The 15,947-nt window shown below is 42.4% G+C and overlaps 1 protein-coding gene across 5 annotated transcripts in view; it reads left to right on the top strand.

Moving 5' to 3' along the window:
• Positions 1-15,947, top strand: part of LOC106608544 (protocadherin-7) — a 211,103-nt gene that overhangs the window by 189,890 nt on the left and 5,266 nt on the right. For 2 of the 5 annotated variants that reach the window (XM_014206502.2, XM_014206503.2), the window contains one exon: positions 14,899-14,917. The exons of the other annotated variants lie outside the window; for them this stretch is intronic. In XM_014206502.2, coding sequence (XP_014061977.2) covers positions 14,899-14,917 — 19 coding nt within the window. The remainder of the gene's footprint in view (positions 1-14,898; positions 14,918-15,947) is intronic. 5 annotated transcript variants of the gene reach the window in all.

Here is a 15,947-nt window from a genome sequence, read left to right as displayed (position 1 = left end):
TGTGCAAATGGCTGAATGACATTGAAAGGCTCGCTGTAGGTTTTAAGAACTCGGCAATGATGATGATGATGATGATGATGAAGGTTATGATGAGGAGACATTGTATATGCCACCCTTTCACTTACCAGAGCCCACACGCTGCTCGTTGGCTGGCAACCACAGGTTTCACGGGGACATTCCATTTAAATTCATTCAATTGTATAATCAGAGAAACGCCCTTGCAGTTATATTGAATTAAACTATGTTGGTATCATGTCGGACAAAGCTATGTCGGTAATGCATTCGCTTTCCGGTGCTTCAGAGGAAAAGTGTCCTCAGAACAGAATGTGGAAGCAAATCAAGTCAAATGTTATTTGTCACATGCGCCAAATACAACAGGCGTAGACCTTACAGTGAAATGCTTACATACAAGACCTTAACCAACAGTGCAGATTTAAGAAAATACAGGAAAAAAAGTAAGAGATAAGAATAGCAAATAATGAAATGGCTGCAGTAAATAATGCAAATAGTCTGGGTAGCCATTTGATTAGCTGTTCAGGAGTCTTATGGCTTGGGGGTAGAAGCTGTTTAGAAGCCTCTTGGACCTAGACTTGGTGCTCCTGTACCGCTTGCCGTGCAGTAACAGAGAGAACAGTTTATGACTAGGGTGGCTGGAGTCTTTGATATATGGTATAGAGGTCCTGGATGGCAGGAAGCTTGGCCCCGATGATGTACTGGGCCGTACACACTACCCTCTGTAGTGCCTTGCAGTCGGAGGCCGAGCAGTTGCCATGCTAGGCAGGGATGCAACCCGTCAGGATGCTCTCGATGGTGCAACAGTAAAACCTTTTGAGGATCTGAGGACCTATGCCAAATATTTTCAGTCTCCTGAGGGTGAATAGGTTTAATCGTGCCCTCTTTATGACTGTCTTGGTGTGCTTGGACCAAATTAGTTTGTTGGTGATGTGGACGCCAAGGAACTTGAAGCTCTCAACCTGCTCCACTACAGCCCCACCGATGAGAATGGGGGCGTGCTCGGTCCTCCTTTTCCTATAATCCACAATCATCTCCTTTGAGGGAGAGGTTGTTGTCCTGGCACCACACGGTCAGGTCTCTGACCTCCTCCCTATAGGCTGTCTCATTGTTGTCGGTGATCAGGTCTACCACTGTTGTGTCATCAGCAAACTTAATGATGGTATTGGAGTCGTGCCTGGCCATGCAGTCGTGGGTGAACAAGGAGTACAGGAGGGGACTGAGCACGCACCCCTGAGGGGCCCCCGTGTTGAGGATCAGTGTGGCGGATGTATTGTTACCTACCCTTACCACCTGGGGGTGTCCCGTCAGGAAGTCCGGGATCCAGTTGCAGAGGGAGGTGTTTAGTCCCAGGGTCCTTAGCTTGGTGATGAGCTTTGATGGCACTATGGTGTTGAACGCTGAGCTGTAGTCAATAAATAGCATTCTTACATAGGTGTTCCTTTTGTCCAGGTGGGAAAGGGCAGTGTGGAGTGCAATAGAGATTGCATCATCTGTTGATCTGTTGGTGCGGTATGCAAATTGGAGTGGGTCTAGGGTTTCTGGGATAACGGTGTTGATGTGAGCCATGACCAGCCTTTCAAAGCACTTCATGGCTACAGACGTGAAACAAAGTTATTGTTACCGCTTGAATGAAAGCAAAGGCTGAAGTTCATTATGCTTTTATGTGTTAGGTAAGGCTATTAGGTTGTCATGGTAAATTGTAGGGTTTATCAATGGTACAGTACTCACTATTTTTACCCATTGTCTTGGCCAATGGTACTGTACTCACTGTTCTTGGAACACAAGGATGTTTCACTGATCTGGCCTCGAAAATTGATTGAATTAATCATCTTTTGCATCTTTCTGAACTCTCGCAACAATACCAGACATACCGTGCCTTCGGAAAGAATTCAGACCCCTTGACTTTTTTCACATTTTCTTGCTTTACAGCCTTATTCTAAAATGTATTAAATAAAAGAAAAAATACATTTTTGCAAATGCATTAAAAAAAATAAATAAACTGAAATACCTTTGCTATGATACTCGAAATTGAGCTCAGGTGCATCCTGTTTCCATTGATCATCATTGAGATGTTTCTCCAACTTGATTGGAGTCCACCTGTGGTAAATTCAATTGATTGGACATGATTTGGAAAGACTGCCCTCCACCTGTCTATATAAGGTCCCACAGTTGACAGTGCATGTCATAGCAAAACCAGGCCATGAGGTCAAAGGAATTGTCCGTAGAGCTCCGAGACAGGATTGTGTCAAGGAACAGATCTGGAGAAGGGTACCAACACATTTCTACAGCATTGAAGGTCTCCAAGAACACAGTGGCCTCCATCATTCTTAAATGGAAGAAGTTTGGTCACACCAAGACTCTTCCTAGTGCTGGCTGCCCATTCCTCTGTGGAGATGGGAGAAACTTCCAGAAGGACAACCATCTCTGCACCACTCCACCAATCAGGCCTTTATGGTAAAGTGGCCAGATGGAAGCCACTCCTCAGTAAAAGGCACGTGACACCCCACCAGACCATGAGAAACAAGATTCTCTGGTCTTATGAAACCAATATTGAATCTTTGGCCTGAATGGCAAGCGTCACGTCTGAAGGAATCCTGGCACCATTCCTATAGTGAAGCATGGTGGTGGCAGCATCATGCTGTGGGGATGTTTTTCAGCAGCAGGGACTGCAAGACTAGTCAGGATGGAGGAAAAGATGAACGAAGCAAAGTACAGAGAGATCCTTGATGAAAATCTGCTCCAGAGTGCTCAGGACCTCAGACTGGGGCGAAGGTTCACCTTCCAACAGGACAACGACCCCAAGCACATAGCCAAGGCAACGCAGGAGTGGCTTCGGGACAAGTCTCTGAATGTCCTTGAGTGTCCCAGCCAGAGCCCGTCTCTGGAGAGACCTGAAAATAGCTGTGCATCAATGCTCCCCATCCAACCTGACAGAGCTTGTGAAGATCTTGCAGAGAAGAATGGGAGAATCTTCCCAAATACAGTTTTGCCAAGCTTGTTGCGTCATACCCAAGAAGATTTGAGACAGTAACCGCTGCCAAAGGTGCTTCAACAGAGTACTGAGTAAAGGGTCTGAATACTTATGTAAATGTGATATTTCAGTTTTTTATTTGTAATAAATTAGCAAAAATGAATTTTGGGGTATTGTGTGTAGATTGATGAAAAAACTATTTAATATATTTTAGGCTTTAACATAACAACATGTGGAAAAATTCAAGGAGTCTGAATATTTTGTCTCTAAATCTTACTGCTTTTACTATACATTTTGTGCACAAAAGAAAAGTTGAATTTTGTACTTTTGCAGAAGCTGACAAAAACGGAGCTATTTCCTAATGCAAGTCAAGGCTTTCGGTGTTCAGGCATATTTTGATGAGGTTGTAGTTGAGAGAAATAGCCGTCTGACTTCTGGGCATAATGCCCCCTGAAAAAATGAACCTGAATAATATGGTTTCAGTCCTATTTGAGCTTTAAGCTCTATTTGGGTGCAGAGTGGAGCGGTAAGGCCTCGTGGTGTTAGCGTGTCTGCTGTCTGTCTTTATATCCCCCCCCCCCTTAGGGTCAACTTAATTACACCTCACTACCTCACGGCTGGCCCTGCATTAAGCCATGATGCACAATGCTAGATAGGCTACAGATAGCCAGGGACATAGGCCTGGGTGGACACAGGCCTACCCGAGCCAGGCCCTGCCAGGCCAACCCAATTAGATTGAGCATTAATGATACATTATTATAAAAATGTATTATAAAAATATATTTACTCCTCAGCACCCTTGTGGCAAAGTCGTTTTTCATTGTGACTCATTGAGTGACTTGACTGACCTCCTGTAGGAACTAGCTGCTGTACGTGCTACATGCTACATGGCTAGTTTGTATTGCTTTGTGTAGTAGTTACTGACACAGAACTGGTCCTGAAGGAGCCTGTTACCAGAAAATATCAATAGCTTTTGGTACAATACAGTGTGTGTCCGTTGTGTTGTAAATGCAATGTGACTTGCAATATGTAGGCCACTCACACATATTTGCATAGTAAGCAGAACACAAGAATGAAATCCTGATGCAATTCCGAGGCTATCGTTAGGGGTGCCTTTGCCAAGCAGTATGCCATTACTTAGTAATGCCAGTGTTTTGTAACCCTCTCTGGTTAGTACACGTGGTTGAAATGAACTAGTGTTTGTACCCATCACATTTGAACTCTTCTGGGACGGAATTACATCTGTGAGATTCCCAAGAAAATGTGCATTTGACATCTTTTGAATCCCCATAATCAACTGGTTTCTGTGTGATGCAAATAATGAGAATCTTCTCTCTGTCTGTACAAGCACAGGGATGTAGTTGTGTTTTTTTATTATTCCATTTGGTTAAAAGAGAAGCAAAGCAAAAGACTCAGACAGGTTTGGGGGGGGATTTCATTGAAATTATATTTTGACAAATAAGCATTTGATGGTGTAAAATAGGCCATTGTGTTGGCGGTCCTGGGAGTGTGTGATAAAGAACGACAGTTGAAATGGGCAATGAGACTTCCTTCTAAAAGACTGGAGGAAGAGAATTTAGCGAATTAACAAACAACAACAAAAAATAAACACAATTTCACGACTCACAGTAAATGCTCAAGCCCTACCATTTTCTGCACACCCGCCGTCTCCCATTTCCCATTGAGATGTATTTAAATGTATTTGCAATGCTACTGTGCCTGTCTTGTTTCTTTCTGTGTATGCCTGGCATTGTGTCATGATAAAACACTGCATGCACTGGTAAATGTAGGATTGCTGTGGACTGTGAAGATAGAGCTTTGTGTTTGGATGAAAAATAAACTAGCTTTGTTTTATCAGTTCCCACCAGGGTAGCATCTACGCCATACCAGAATACTTCATCTCTAGGTTTGCCTTTTTTTTTAAGTATTTTGTGTGCCACAACAAGGAGAATGTGATCAATTGTAAACAAAATATAAATGCAATATTATAATGTTGAGTTCAATCATACTTTAAAATAGCCTATGCTATGGTACTGGCCTAGTGTCATTCTGCATAGTTTGTTTAGATATGCTGTGTACGTTTAGAGTGGTAGAGTTGCAGGAACATTAAGCTTGATTCATTTAGTTCACATTAATTCTATAGTGGATAATATAGAACCATATAGAGTAGTGTGTTGAGGTAGTTGTTGTATTGTGGTTTCTAGAGTAGTGTGTTGAGGTAGTTGTTGTATTGTGGTTTCTAGAGTAGTGTGTTGAGGTAGTTCTAGTATTGTGGTTTCTAGAGTAGTGTGTTGAGGTAGTTGTTGTATTGTGGTTTCTAGAGTAGTGTGTTGAGGTAGTTGTTGTATTGTGGTTTCTAGAGTAGTGTGTTGAGGTAGTTGTTGTATTGTGGTTTCTAGAGTAGTGTGTTGAGATAGTTGTTGTATTGTGGTTTCTAGAGTAGTGTGTTGAGATAGTTGTTGTATTGTGGTTTCTAGAGTAGTGTGTTGAGGTAGTTGTTGTATTGTGGTTTCTAGAGTAGTGTGTTGAGGTAGTTCTAGTATTGTGGTTTCTAGAGTAGTGTGTTGAGGTAGTTCTAGTATTGTGGTTTCTAGAGTAGTGTGTTGAGGTAGTTGTTGTATTGTGGTTTCTAGAGTAGTGTGTTGAGGTAGTTGTTGTATTGTGGTTTCTAGAGTAGTGTGTTGAGGTAGTTGTTGTATTGTGGTTTCTAGAGTAGTGTGTTGAGGTAGTTGTTGTATTGTGGTTTCTAGAGTAGTGTGTTGAGGTAGTTCTAGTATTGTGGTTTCTAGAGTAGTGTGTTGAGGTAGTTGTTGTATTGTGGTTTCTAGAGTAGTGTGTTGAGGTAGTTCTAGTATTGTGGTTTCTAGAGTAGTGTGTTGAGGTAGTTGTTGTATTGTGGTTTCTAGAGTAGTGTGTTGAGGTAGTTGTTGTATTGTGGTTTCTAGAGTAGTGTGTTGAGGTAGTTCTAGTATTGTGGTTTCTAGAGTAGTGTGTTGAGGTAGTTGTTGTATTGTGGTTTCTAGAGTAGTGTGTTGAGATAGTTGTTGTATTGTGGTTTCTAGAGTAGTGTGTTGAGGTAGTTGTTGTATTGTGGTTTCTAGAGTAGTGTGTTGAGATAGTTGTTGTATTGTGGTTTCCCTTTGATGCAGCTAGTAGCTAGGCTAGCGACATCATTCCACCCAGTAGACTATATGTGTCACTGTTTTCTGCTGTCTCCATCATCCTGCTGTGGCTGCAGTAATGGATCGGCTCACACTTTCACCCAGAGCTCTCTAAGGACAGGCCTGGGAACGATCTCCCCTGCTTCCTGTCACTGTGGCAGGTATAGACCTATTCAATATATCCTGTCACTGTGGCAGGTGTAGGCCTATTCAATATATCCTGTCACTGTGGCAGGTATAGGCCTATTCAATATATCCTGTCACTGTGGCAGGTATAGACCTATTCAATATATCCTGTCACTGTGGCAGGTATAGACCTATTCAATATATCCTGTCACTGTGGCAGGTATAGGCCTATTCAATATATCCTGTCACTGTGGCAGGTATAGGCCTATTCAATATATCCTGTCACTGTGGCAGGTATAGACCTATTCAATATATCCTGTCACTGTGGCAGGTATAGGCCTATTCAATATATCCTGTCACTGTGGCAGGTATAGGCCTGTTCAATATATCCTGTCACTGTGGCAGGTATAGGCCTATTCAATATATCCTGTCACTGTGGCAGGTATAGGCCTATTCAATATATCCTGTCACTGTGGCAGGTGTAGGCCTATTCAATATATCCTGTCACTGTGGCAGGTATAGGCCTATTCAATAATATCCTGTAACTGTGGCAGGTATAGGCCTATTCAATATATCCTGTCACTGTGGCAGGTATAGGCCTATTCAATATATCCTGTCACTGTGGCAGGTATAGGCCTATTCAATATATCCTGTCACTGTGGCAGGTGTAGGCCTATTCAATATATCCTGTCACTGTGGCAGGTATAGGCCTATTCAATATATACTGTCACTGTGGCAGGTATAGGCCTATTCAATATATCCGTCTGTGGTGTAGGATATTATTTAGCTACTAATCCTAATGATGTGCTTAGTTAGCTTATGGCATCATTTTAATGATGTGTGTGTAGGTGTGCGCACATGCTTGATTCTTGTCAAGTGTGTGTGTGTGTGTGTGTGTGTGTGTGTGTGTGTGTGTGTGTGTGTGTGTTGGGCTTGTGGCTGAGAAACGAGAAATGAATTGAGGAGCATGAGGAGGAGGGTCACCGCTGAATTTATGGGGTCTCGTTTCCAACCTGCCTAGCTTACTGATTAGGTAGAGAACGAGAGAGAGAGAGAGAGAGAGAGAGAGAGAGAGAGTTGCCTGAGAAGCAGAGAGAGCCATATTTGGTAATTGGCTGTGAGATTGTCACTAGAATGAAATTATGCTAGTTAATCTCTCTTCAATGAATCACGTCTGGAGTAGTCTGTCAGTACACTCATTATACCAGATACTGTAATGCCAACGTGCTGAAAGAGAAAAATAAAATCGAGCAATATAGGCCTGACTGAAGCATTGCTGGAGCTAGTCTATTAGTTCCATGTATAGGCCTAAGACATGATCTAATAGACAATGGAAATGAGAAATACATGAGCTGTAAGTAGCTCATATAGAGTCATCATAGGGTTGCAGAATGCCTCAGTTGTCATTTTATAATATTCAGAAATCACAATCTATTTTCCATTTTGGATTTAATATTGGGATTCAAAATGAGTATATAACCAATCAGGGTCATACAGCTGGTGGCCATCTTGGAATCCAATCAGTAGCCAATAGCTTTGTAGAATCCAGAGTGTCAATGTATGAGCTAGGGAGATATTTTTATTCTCCCCAATTTTGTGATATCCAGTTGGTAGTTACGATCGCTTCAACTCCCTAACGGGCTCAGGAGAGGCGAAGGTCAACAGGACCCACCAAGCCACGCTGCTTCTTAACACAGTTCTCGCTTAACGCGGAAGCCAGCCGCACCAATGTGTCGGAGGAAACACCTTTTGACTGATGACCGAAGCTTGTAGGCGCCTGGCCCACCACAAGAAGTCGCTAGAGCGCAATGAGCCAAGGAAAGCCCCCCGGCCAAACCCTCCTCTAACTCGGACGGCGCTGGGCCAATTGTGCGCCGCCCTATGGGGCTCCCGGTCACAGTCAGCTGTGACAGAGACTGGGATCTAACACCAGGTTGTAGTGGTGGCTCAGCACTGTGATCTACTACCTTAGACCGCTTCTCCACTCGGGAGAAAGCTAGGATTTAAAGGTGATTTGTAGGACCGTACTGTCCTCGGTTCACACAGTGGCACTCCAACACCTCGGCCGACGTGCGTGGTGTGTGTTAATTAATACCAACAATTAATTATGTTGCGAACATTACCCACCGCGTCTCATCTGCAAAAGGTCAGGACTCTCCAGGCCTCCCTTTCATTTTCTTCCCACAGATCTCTCTCGCTTTTTCATCCTTCCTTAATTGTCTGGAAACAGCTTAGCAGAGAAAGACAAATATCCCCTTTACCATGTGCTTATTTTTCTGTCTGTGTTCCCCGTCATTATTCAACACCTCCCTTTGACTTTCTTCACCTCTCTTTTTTTCCTCTAATTTTCTTCTCCTTCCTTCTTCCCTTGTTTCCTTCCTTCCTCCCTTCCGTCCGTCCTTTTTTCCTCCCTCCCTCCTTTCTCTTCAGCATGCCCATTTTTACACCACCTTTAGTTTGTGAATCAGATAGCACTAGTATTAGTTGTGTACTGTGTGAATCAGATAGCTCGAGTATTAGTTGTGTACTGTGTGAATCAGATAGCTCTAGTATTAGTTGTGTACTGTGTGAATCAGATAGCTCTAGTATTAGTTGTGTACTGTGTGGATCAGATAGCTCAAGTATTAGTTGTGTACTGTGTGAATCAGATAGCTCTAGTATTAGTTGTGTACTGTGTGAATCAGATAGCACTAGTATTAGTTGTGTACTGTGTGAATCAGATAGCACTAGTATTAGTTGTGTTCTGTGTGAATCAGATAGCTCTAGTATTAGTTGTATACTGTGTGAATCAGATAGCTCTAGTATTAGTTGTGTACTGTGTGAATCAGATAGCTCTAGTATTAGTTGTATACTGTGTGAATCAAATAGATCTAGTATTAGTTGTGTACTGTGTGAATCAAATATCACTAGTATTAGTTGTGTTCTGTGTGAATCAGATAGCTCTAGTATTAGTTGTGTACTGTGTGAATCAGATATCTCTAGTATTCGTTGTGTTCTGTGTGAATCAGATAGCTCTAGTATTAGTTGTGTACTGTGTGAATCAGATAGCTCTAGTATTTGTTGTGTACTGTGTGAATCAGATGGCTCTAGTATTAGTTGTATACTGTGTGAATCAAATAGATCTAGTATTAGTTGTGTACTGTGTGAATCAGATAGCACTAGTATTAATTGTGTACTGTGTGAATCAGATAGCACTAGTAGAATCGTTTGATGGTGAGGCAAACTCTCAGCGGTGGGGTTATGCTGCAGGAGCCTCCCAGTAAGACTGAGAGTCAGATCAGCCTGAGAGGCTGAAGATCACAGGCCGCTAATTAGTTCTCATACCCAGGCTGAGTTCCACCTAATTAAATGAAAGCGGTTAGTGGAGAGAAAGGGAGAATAGGACAGAGTGACTGCATAGTAAATGATAGTGCTCATTCTATTACCCTTTATTTGTTCTCTTCTCACACTATTCCTTCCAACTGTATCTGTGTCGTCTGTCTGTCTGTCTGTCTGTCTGTCTGTCTGTCTGTCTGTCTGTCTGTCTGTCTGTCTGTCTGTCTGTCTGTCTGTCTGTCTGTCTGTCTGTCTGTCTGTCTGTCTGTCTGTCTGTCTGTCTGTCTGTCTGTCTGTCTGTCTGTCTGTCTGTCTATTTGTCTGCCTATTTGTCTCTCTCTCTGCCTCTCTCTCTCTCCTTCTCTTCCTCTCCCCACCTATTTTTCACCTAAATGTGTTTTTGGTTTGCAGGATTAATCTTTCAACTGGGTGAAGTAGTCCATATGACACCCATCACTGTACGCTTTTGTTGTCAAGCTTTGTCGGTGGTGACACTGTTTGTAGACGGATAAACAATTATCCTTGTTCTCAGCAATAATGGTTTTATTTGGGTAAATTTAAAGTATGTGAAAGGTTTGCAGGCTTTAATGACATTTTAGGAGTGAGTGTTTTTAGACGCTTAACTAGGGGAATATGATGAGGGTTTTAGATTGAATTTTGTAGAAGAAAGACTGAAGACTGAAGAGACACAGTGAAAACACTGTGTCCATTGTATGGAGAGACCCCACCCATCCCCAGCCTGCAGTCTGCCTCCACGTCTCTCTCTCTCTCTCTCTCTCTCTCTCTCTCTCTCTCTCTCTCGCTCTCTCTCTCTCTCTCTCGCTCTCTCTCTCTCTCTCTCTCTCTCTCTCTCTCTCTCTCTCTCTCTCTCTCTCTCTCTCTCGTTCTTTCTCTTTTTCTCTATTTCTTTCTCTCTTGCTCTCGCTCTCACCGTCTCAAGCTCTCTCTCTCTCCACATCTCTTTCTCTCTTTCTTTCTGTCCCAGCCATACTGACCCCTATCTGCTGTCCAGCCATCCACAGTGTCCAGCTAGAAAACAGACAGAGCAACGAGGGCTAGTGCATCTGTGCTGCTCATTCACTCACTCCCACTCTCTCTCTCTCTCTGTCTCCGTTCATTCGCTCTTTGGCCCCACCGTTTTGGCCGAGGCTCCCAACTGGAAAACACAGGGCAAAAGGGCAGGGCGCCTGAATCTGTTTCTGTAGCGCAAGCTCACTGGACGCCTGATAGACTGGACTGACTGCCTGGGGGATGGAGAGTTTTAGTTGAATCGACTGCCGTGGGGAATGGAGAGTCTGACTTGATGATGCGGATGGAATGTTGATGTGAGAGAAGGAGACGCAGACATACACACTCATGTACAAACAGACGTGCTGTGTTGACATAAACACACACACAAACTGATGTAAGCACACTCACTAATACAACCACACAAGCTCGCAGGGGCACTCCCGATGGTCTAGACACACACACACACACACACACACACACACACACACACACACACACACACACACACACACACACACACACACACACACACACACACACACACACACACACACACACACACACACACACACACACACACACACACCATATATCCCTCAAATTCATACTCTGCAACATCTCAGTTGTCCACTGTAATACCCCATATCTAAACGCTATTCTGCCTTTGCAAATAAAGACTTTAACCATTGGCTGTTACAGACGTGCAGTAAAGTCCGGCTCAGTGCAGCTCTGCTCTCCAGCTTTAAGATAGAAATATCTTCCCACCAGCGATGTAGCAGCAGGTAGCTTTCACGGTGGCAACATTGACTTTCATCCATGTGTAATTACCTCAAAGAAAGGAAGACATATTTTCCCTTCTCAGATCCGCCCCCACCCGTCCACCAGTCTATACCTTGCGAAGTGGAAGCTTCTTTTGAGTCCATTGAAAGGGACTGAGTGCTGGGTACATTATGTACAAACCCACTTGGCAGAAAGCCCCTTGTGTTAGAGTGACAGTGGTTAGCTGGCTGGGCCCTTGGCAAGCACAGCCACTGCTCTCTATTCCACTGTGGACTCCCCTGCCCTGGGGTAGAAACCTTGCATCTGCCATTTTTTTATGGCGTTCTGAATCTCTGAGGTTATGGCGATGCTTTGACCGTGGAAAGTGACCCAGATGTTTTGTTTTTTATGGGAATAGGCGTCAGGACAAAGACCACCCTGCTCTTTATACACTTACTGAATGTTGTGTAGAAAAACGCTCTTCCTACTTCCTTCTTATAGACAGTTTTTCATGAATTGCGTAGACTTAAATTAGAACTATTGTGTTGTACAATACAATTATTTTGTCCGTGTGCCCAACAATATGGCCTTCTTCCTGAGTAGGCTGTTACAATTTCTTCTCTCTAAAAGGCTGACTCATTTACTCTCATGCTGTAGCAACCTTACCCTTCCAATGACCTTTGTCTAAAAATAAATGTTCCCTAGCACAATGTGATTATAAATAAAATGAAACCCCAACAGGGAAATGTTTTTCTTAAATAAAAAAGATAAACTTTAAATTAAAAATCCAATTAGACTTTTTTTTGTAACTGGGAGGGCCACACCAAATATAGAGCTGCACACATCCTCGGCAGTCACTAATAAGAGAAAAGAAAAAGGTGAAATATAAAATCCTGTTTAAGAAATATTGAACACATTGTTTTAAGGGCTTTTTTGACGATTTTGGTTCCCGACGACTAGTATGATTTAAGTGTTTTTAATACAGACATGTCAATGGATAGTCCTGTCCCTAGGGGCTTTCAAAATGGTGGCGCGAGGACAGCGAGAAGGAAATGGTCCTTTACTACATAGAGGAGCTCTCTCTCTCTCTCTCTCTCTCTGGCTTTGATCTTCTGGCCTAATTCATTATCACAGTGTGAAACCTCTTCATATTTAGCTGGGCTCCGGAGTCAATGGACCGTGCTGCTATTGAGCAATGAGCTTATCTCTGCTCTTACCAAAAACACTCTCTTTCTTCATGAAATATCCATATTTGTACTTTATTATATTACAGTATACAGTATACTAAATCATCCCATCTTGTACTTTTATCATAGTTGTATTTTGAGTGATGCCAGTTAAATAAAAGTGTGTTGGAAAGGGTTGTCACCACAACAGCAGTAATCTGACAGAGGCACTTTGTTTTTATTAAACCTTTATTTATCTAGACAAGTCTGTTATGAAAAAATTCTTATTTACAATGACGGCCTACCGGGGAACAGTGGGTTAACTGCCTTGTTCAGGGAGAGAACGACAGATTCTTTACCTTGTCAGCTCGGGGATTCGATCCAGCAACACTTTTGGGTACTGGCCCAACACTTTAACCACTAGGCTACCTGCCGCCCCACCTTAACCCCCCCCCCCACATCAACAACAGATGTATATGTATGTGTGTCTTACATAAGGTTTGGATTAAAAGCGGAAATCACATTTCAATTGGACCTTGTGTGCAATTGACCAATAGAGTCATCTTAATCTTAATCTCTTGATCTTTATTAGCACCTGAAGCTGTTGATATTAGCGCACTAGCCATCTGTTTTCCCTGTGAGAAACATCACTGTAGATGGTATAATACAATACACTGTTTCCTCTGAGATGACTGAGTACTGTAGCAATGCTCATGTAGAAGGCAGCCTAGCCCTGTGTGGAGGCCCACCTCTCTCACTCAAGGCAGTGGAGATGCTAGCTGCAGGTTAGACTGAGCAAGGCGAGAGGTCTCCCCCCCCCCCACCCCCCTCCTTTCTCTCCGAGGTGCTGAGAGTATGATTGGGGGCGAATAGTCTGGTGATCAGATGAGCCCGGGGCAAATCCGGGAGAGCCACTGTCGCAGTGCATTGTGGGTAGCAGCTCAAGACTCGAACCTTGATGGCTCAGTTGCAAGCCAGGCTGAGATGCAAGAGCCAATCAAGGTGATTCATCCAAGGAAAGGTGGCTCTTTGCTCAGACAGATATTTGATCTCTGATTGTATCTACTTGAATGCTCAACCATCAAGAGCCACTTTGGAGAGAAAAGGAGACGTCTCTTTCTTTATTTCTTTCTTCTTCTTTGCCTTCCTCCGTCCATTCTACATCTGTTACCATTTCCCCGTGATCAGTTCGCATGTTAACAATCAACTGCGGTTGCAATGACTTCATTCTCTTTGTTTCATGCATTTTTTGGGCTGAAATTTATATATTTTTCTGGGTCACAAATGCCATGAAAGATCCACCAAATCTCTTGAATATGTGTTCAAATATTGTCTAGGCTTACATATACTTAAATATACGCCCTTCTCACTGACTGCATATGGATTTGTAACGGCCCATGGCTACATAGATTTATTGAGGTGATTTGTAGTATTGGGCATGTATTTCTGTGGTGAATAGGCAAGGGGCTCACAGAAACAGAACAGCGGAATGGCACTCATGATGCATTTGATTTAAGATGTAGCTTTGAAAATGTAAATGGATTGAGAAACATCCCAATCAACAGAACTGTATTGCTCTCATGCTCTCTCCCTCTCTATCTTTTGTCTATCTCTATTAGGGTTGCAAAGTTACTGGTCATTTACCAAAGTTACTGGAATCTTTAGTAGTTTTGGTAATTAACAGACAATCTATGTCAATCTATCATAACTTTGGTAGTTTATACTTGAATGACGTTTTTAAAAAGTATTCATATCTAGTATTATTTTTAGGATAATGTTTTACAGCTTTGTCGTTTGATTTTTTTATTTGAAAAACAAATTATATTTTTAATTACAGACACTTATAATCTGAAGTACCCAAAAAGGCCACTAGATGTGTTGTGATATATTTTGTATATTTAACTAGACAAGTCAGTGAAGAACACATTCTTATTTAGAATGACAGCCTACTGGGGAACAGTGGGTTAACTGGCCTTGTTCGAGGGCAGAATTACACATTTTTACCTTGTCAGCTCAGGGATTCGATCCAACAACCTTTCTGTAACTGGCCCAACTCTCGAACCACTAAGGTACCTGCAATCCTTGAAAGAAACAACAATTCTGGTAGTTTACTGGTAAACTTCAAAGTCTCCAGTAAGTTACCCTCCCTTTGCAACCCTAATCTCTATCCAGTCTTGTCCTAGAGCATGTTTTTCTCCAATCCAAACTCAACATGTTTCCTCACATATCTTTGATTAGTTTCATTGATACCTTGTTTTATATTGAATTGCAGTCTAATTCAATGCAGTGGAGAATTTCTCATACCGTATATTATTTTCAAAATACCCACAATGCCAAGCACAACCAGTGATTATATTCTATTCTTCTTTTACAGGAGATAAAGAGCATTAAAAGTAAGCCATGGTTAACATTTTCTAAAGCCAGGGCAGCATGCTTTCTAGATTTGCACTTCACCTCTCCTGCTTGTTAATCTCATACATCACATCTTTCTGGCCATTGGCAAACCCATCTAACATGGCATCTACACTGAGTGTACAAAACATTTTGCTCTTTTCATGACATCAACTGACCAGGTTGAAAGTTATGATCCCTTATTGATGTCACTTGTTAAATCCTCTTCAATCAGTGTAGATGAAGGGGAGGAGACAGGTTTAATGAAGGATTCTTTAGCCTTGAAACAATTGAGACATGGATTATGTATGTGTGCCATTCAGAGAGTGAATGGGCAAGAGAACAGATTTAAGTGCCTTTGAACGGGGTATGGTAGTAGGTTCCAGATACACCGGTTTGTGTCAAGAATAGTCAACCACCAAAGGACATCCAGCCAACTTGACACAACTATGGGAAGCATTGGAGTCAACATGGACCAGCATCCCTGTGGAACGCTTTCAACACCTTGTAGAGTCCATACCCCGACGAATTGAGGCTGTTCTGAGGGCAGAATGGGGTGCAACTCAATATTAGGAAAGTGTTCCTAAAGTTTGGTAACCTCAGTGTATGTCATGCTGGCGCTGGCAACTTTGAACGTCTAGCTTTCAATTTATAGCTTTTAACTGAGTTTTTGGGGTATGTATGTTTTGACGCATAAGAGAGATAGTTATCATAGTCATCTTATCTGTGAATTGATACTAAATAACAATACTACAGTTATGGTGACCAGCTGCAGCAGCAGTTGCGGTAGTCGTAACCCTATTGACGGTGCGTCTTGTACATTAGTTGCAGTGTTAGTTTTTAGTGTTGTGTTTAATGCTTCTTTCAAAACAAATCACATGCACTGTAGTTATTCTTAGCTTTCCTTTATCTGGCTGGTAATTGGTTAAGGTCCTTAGTAGAAGATTTTATAGGAGACCAGGTGATGGACTAGTAGACTACTTGGTTCAGACAGTTTCTACGTGTGTCTCTAGAAAATACTTTGGCTTATAT

The sequence above is a fragment of the Salmo salar genome, chromosome ssa07, assembly GCF_905237065.1.
Source record: "Salmo salar chromosome ssa07, Ssal_v3.1, whole genome shotgun sequence".
NCBI classification, from domain to species: Eukaryota; Metazoa; Chordata; class Actinopteri; order Salmoniformes; family Salmonidae; genus Salmo; species Salmo salar.
The sequence above is the reverse complement of the archived record's forward strand: the minus strand, read 5'-3'. Positions and strand labels throughout refer to the sequence as shown.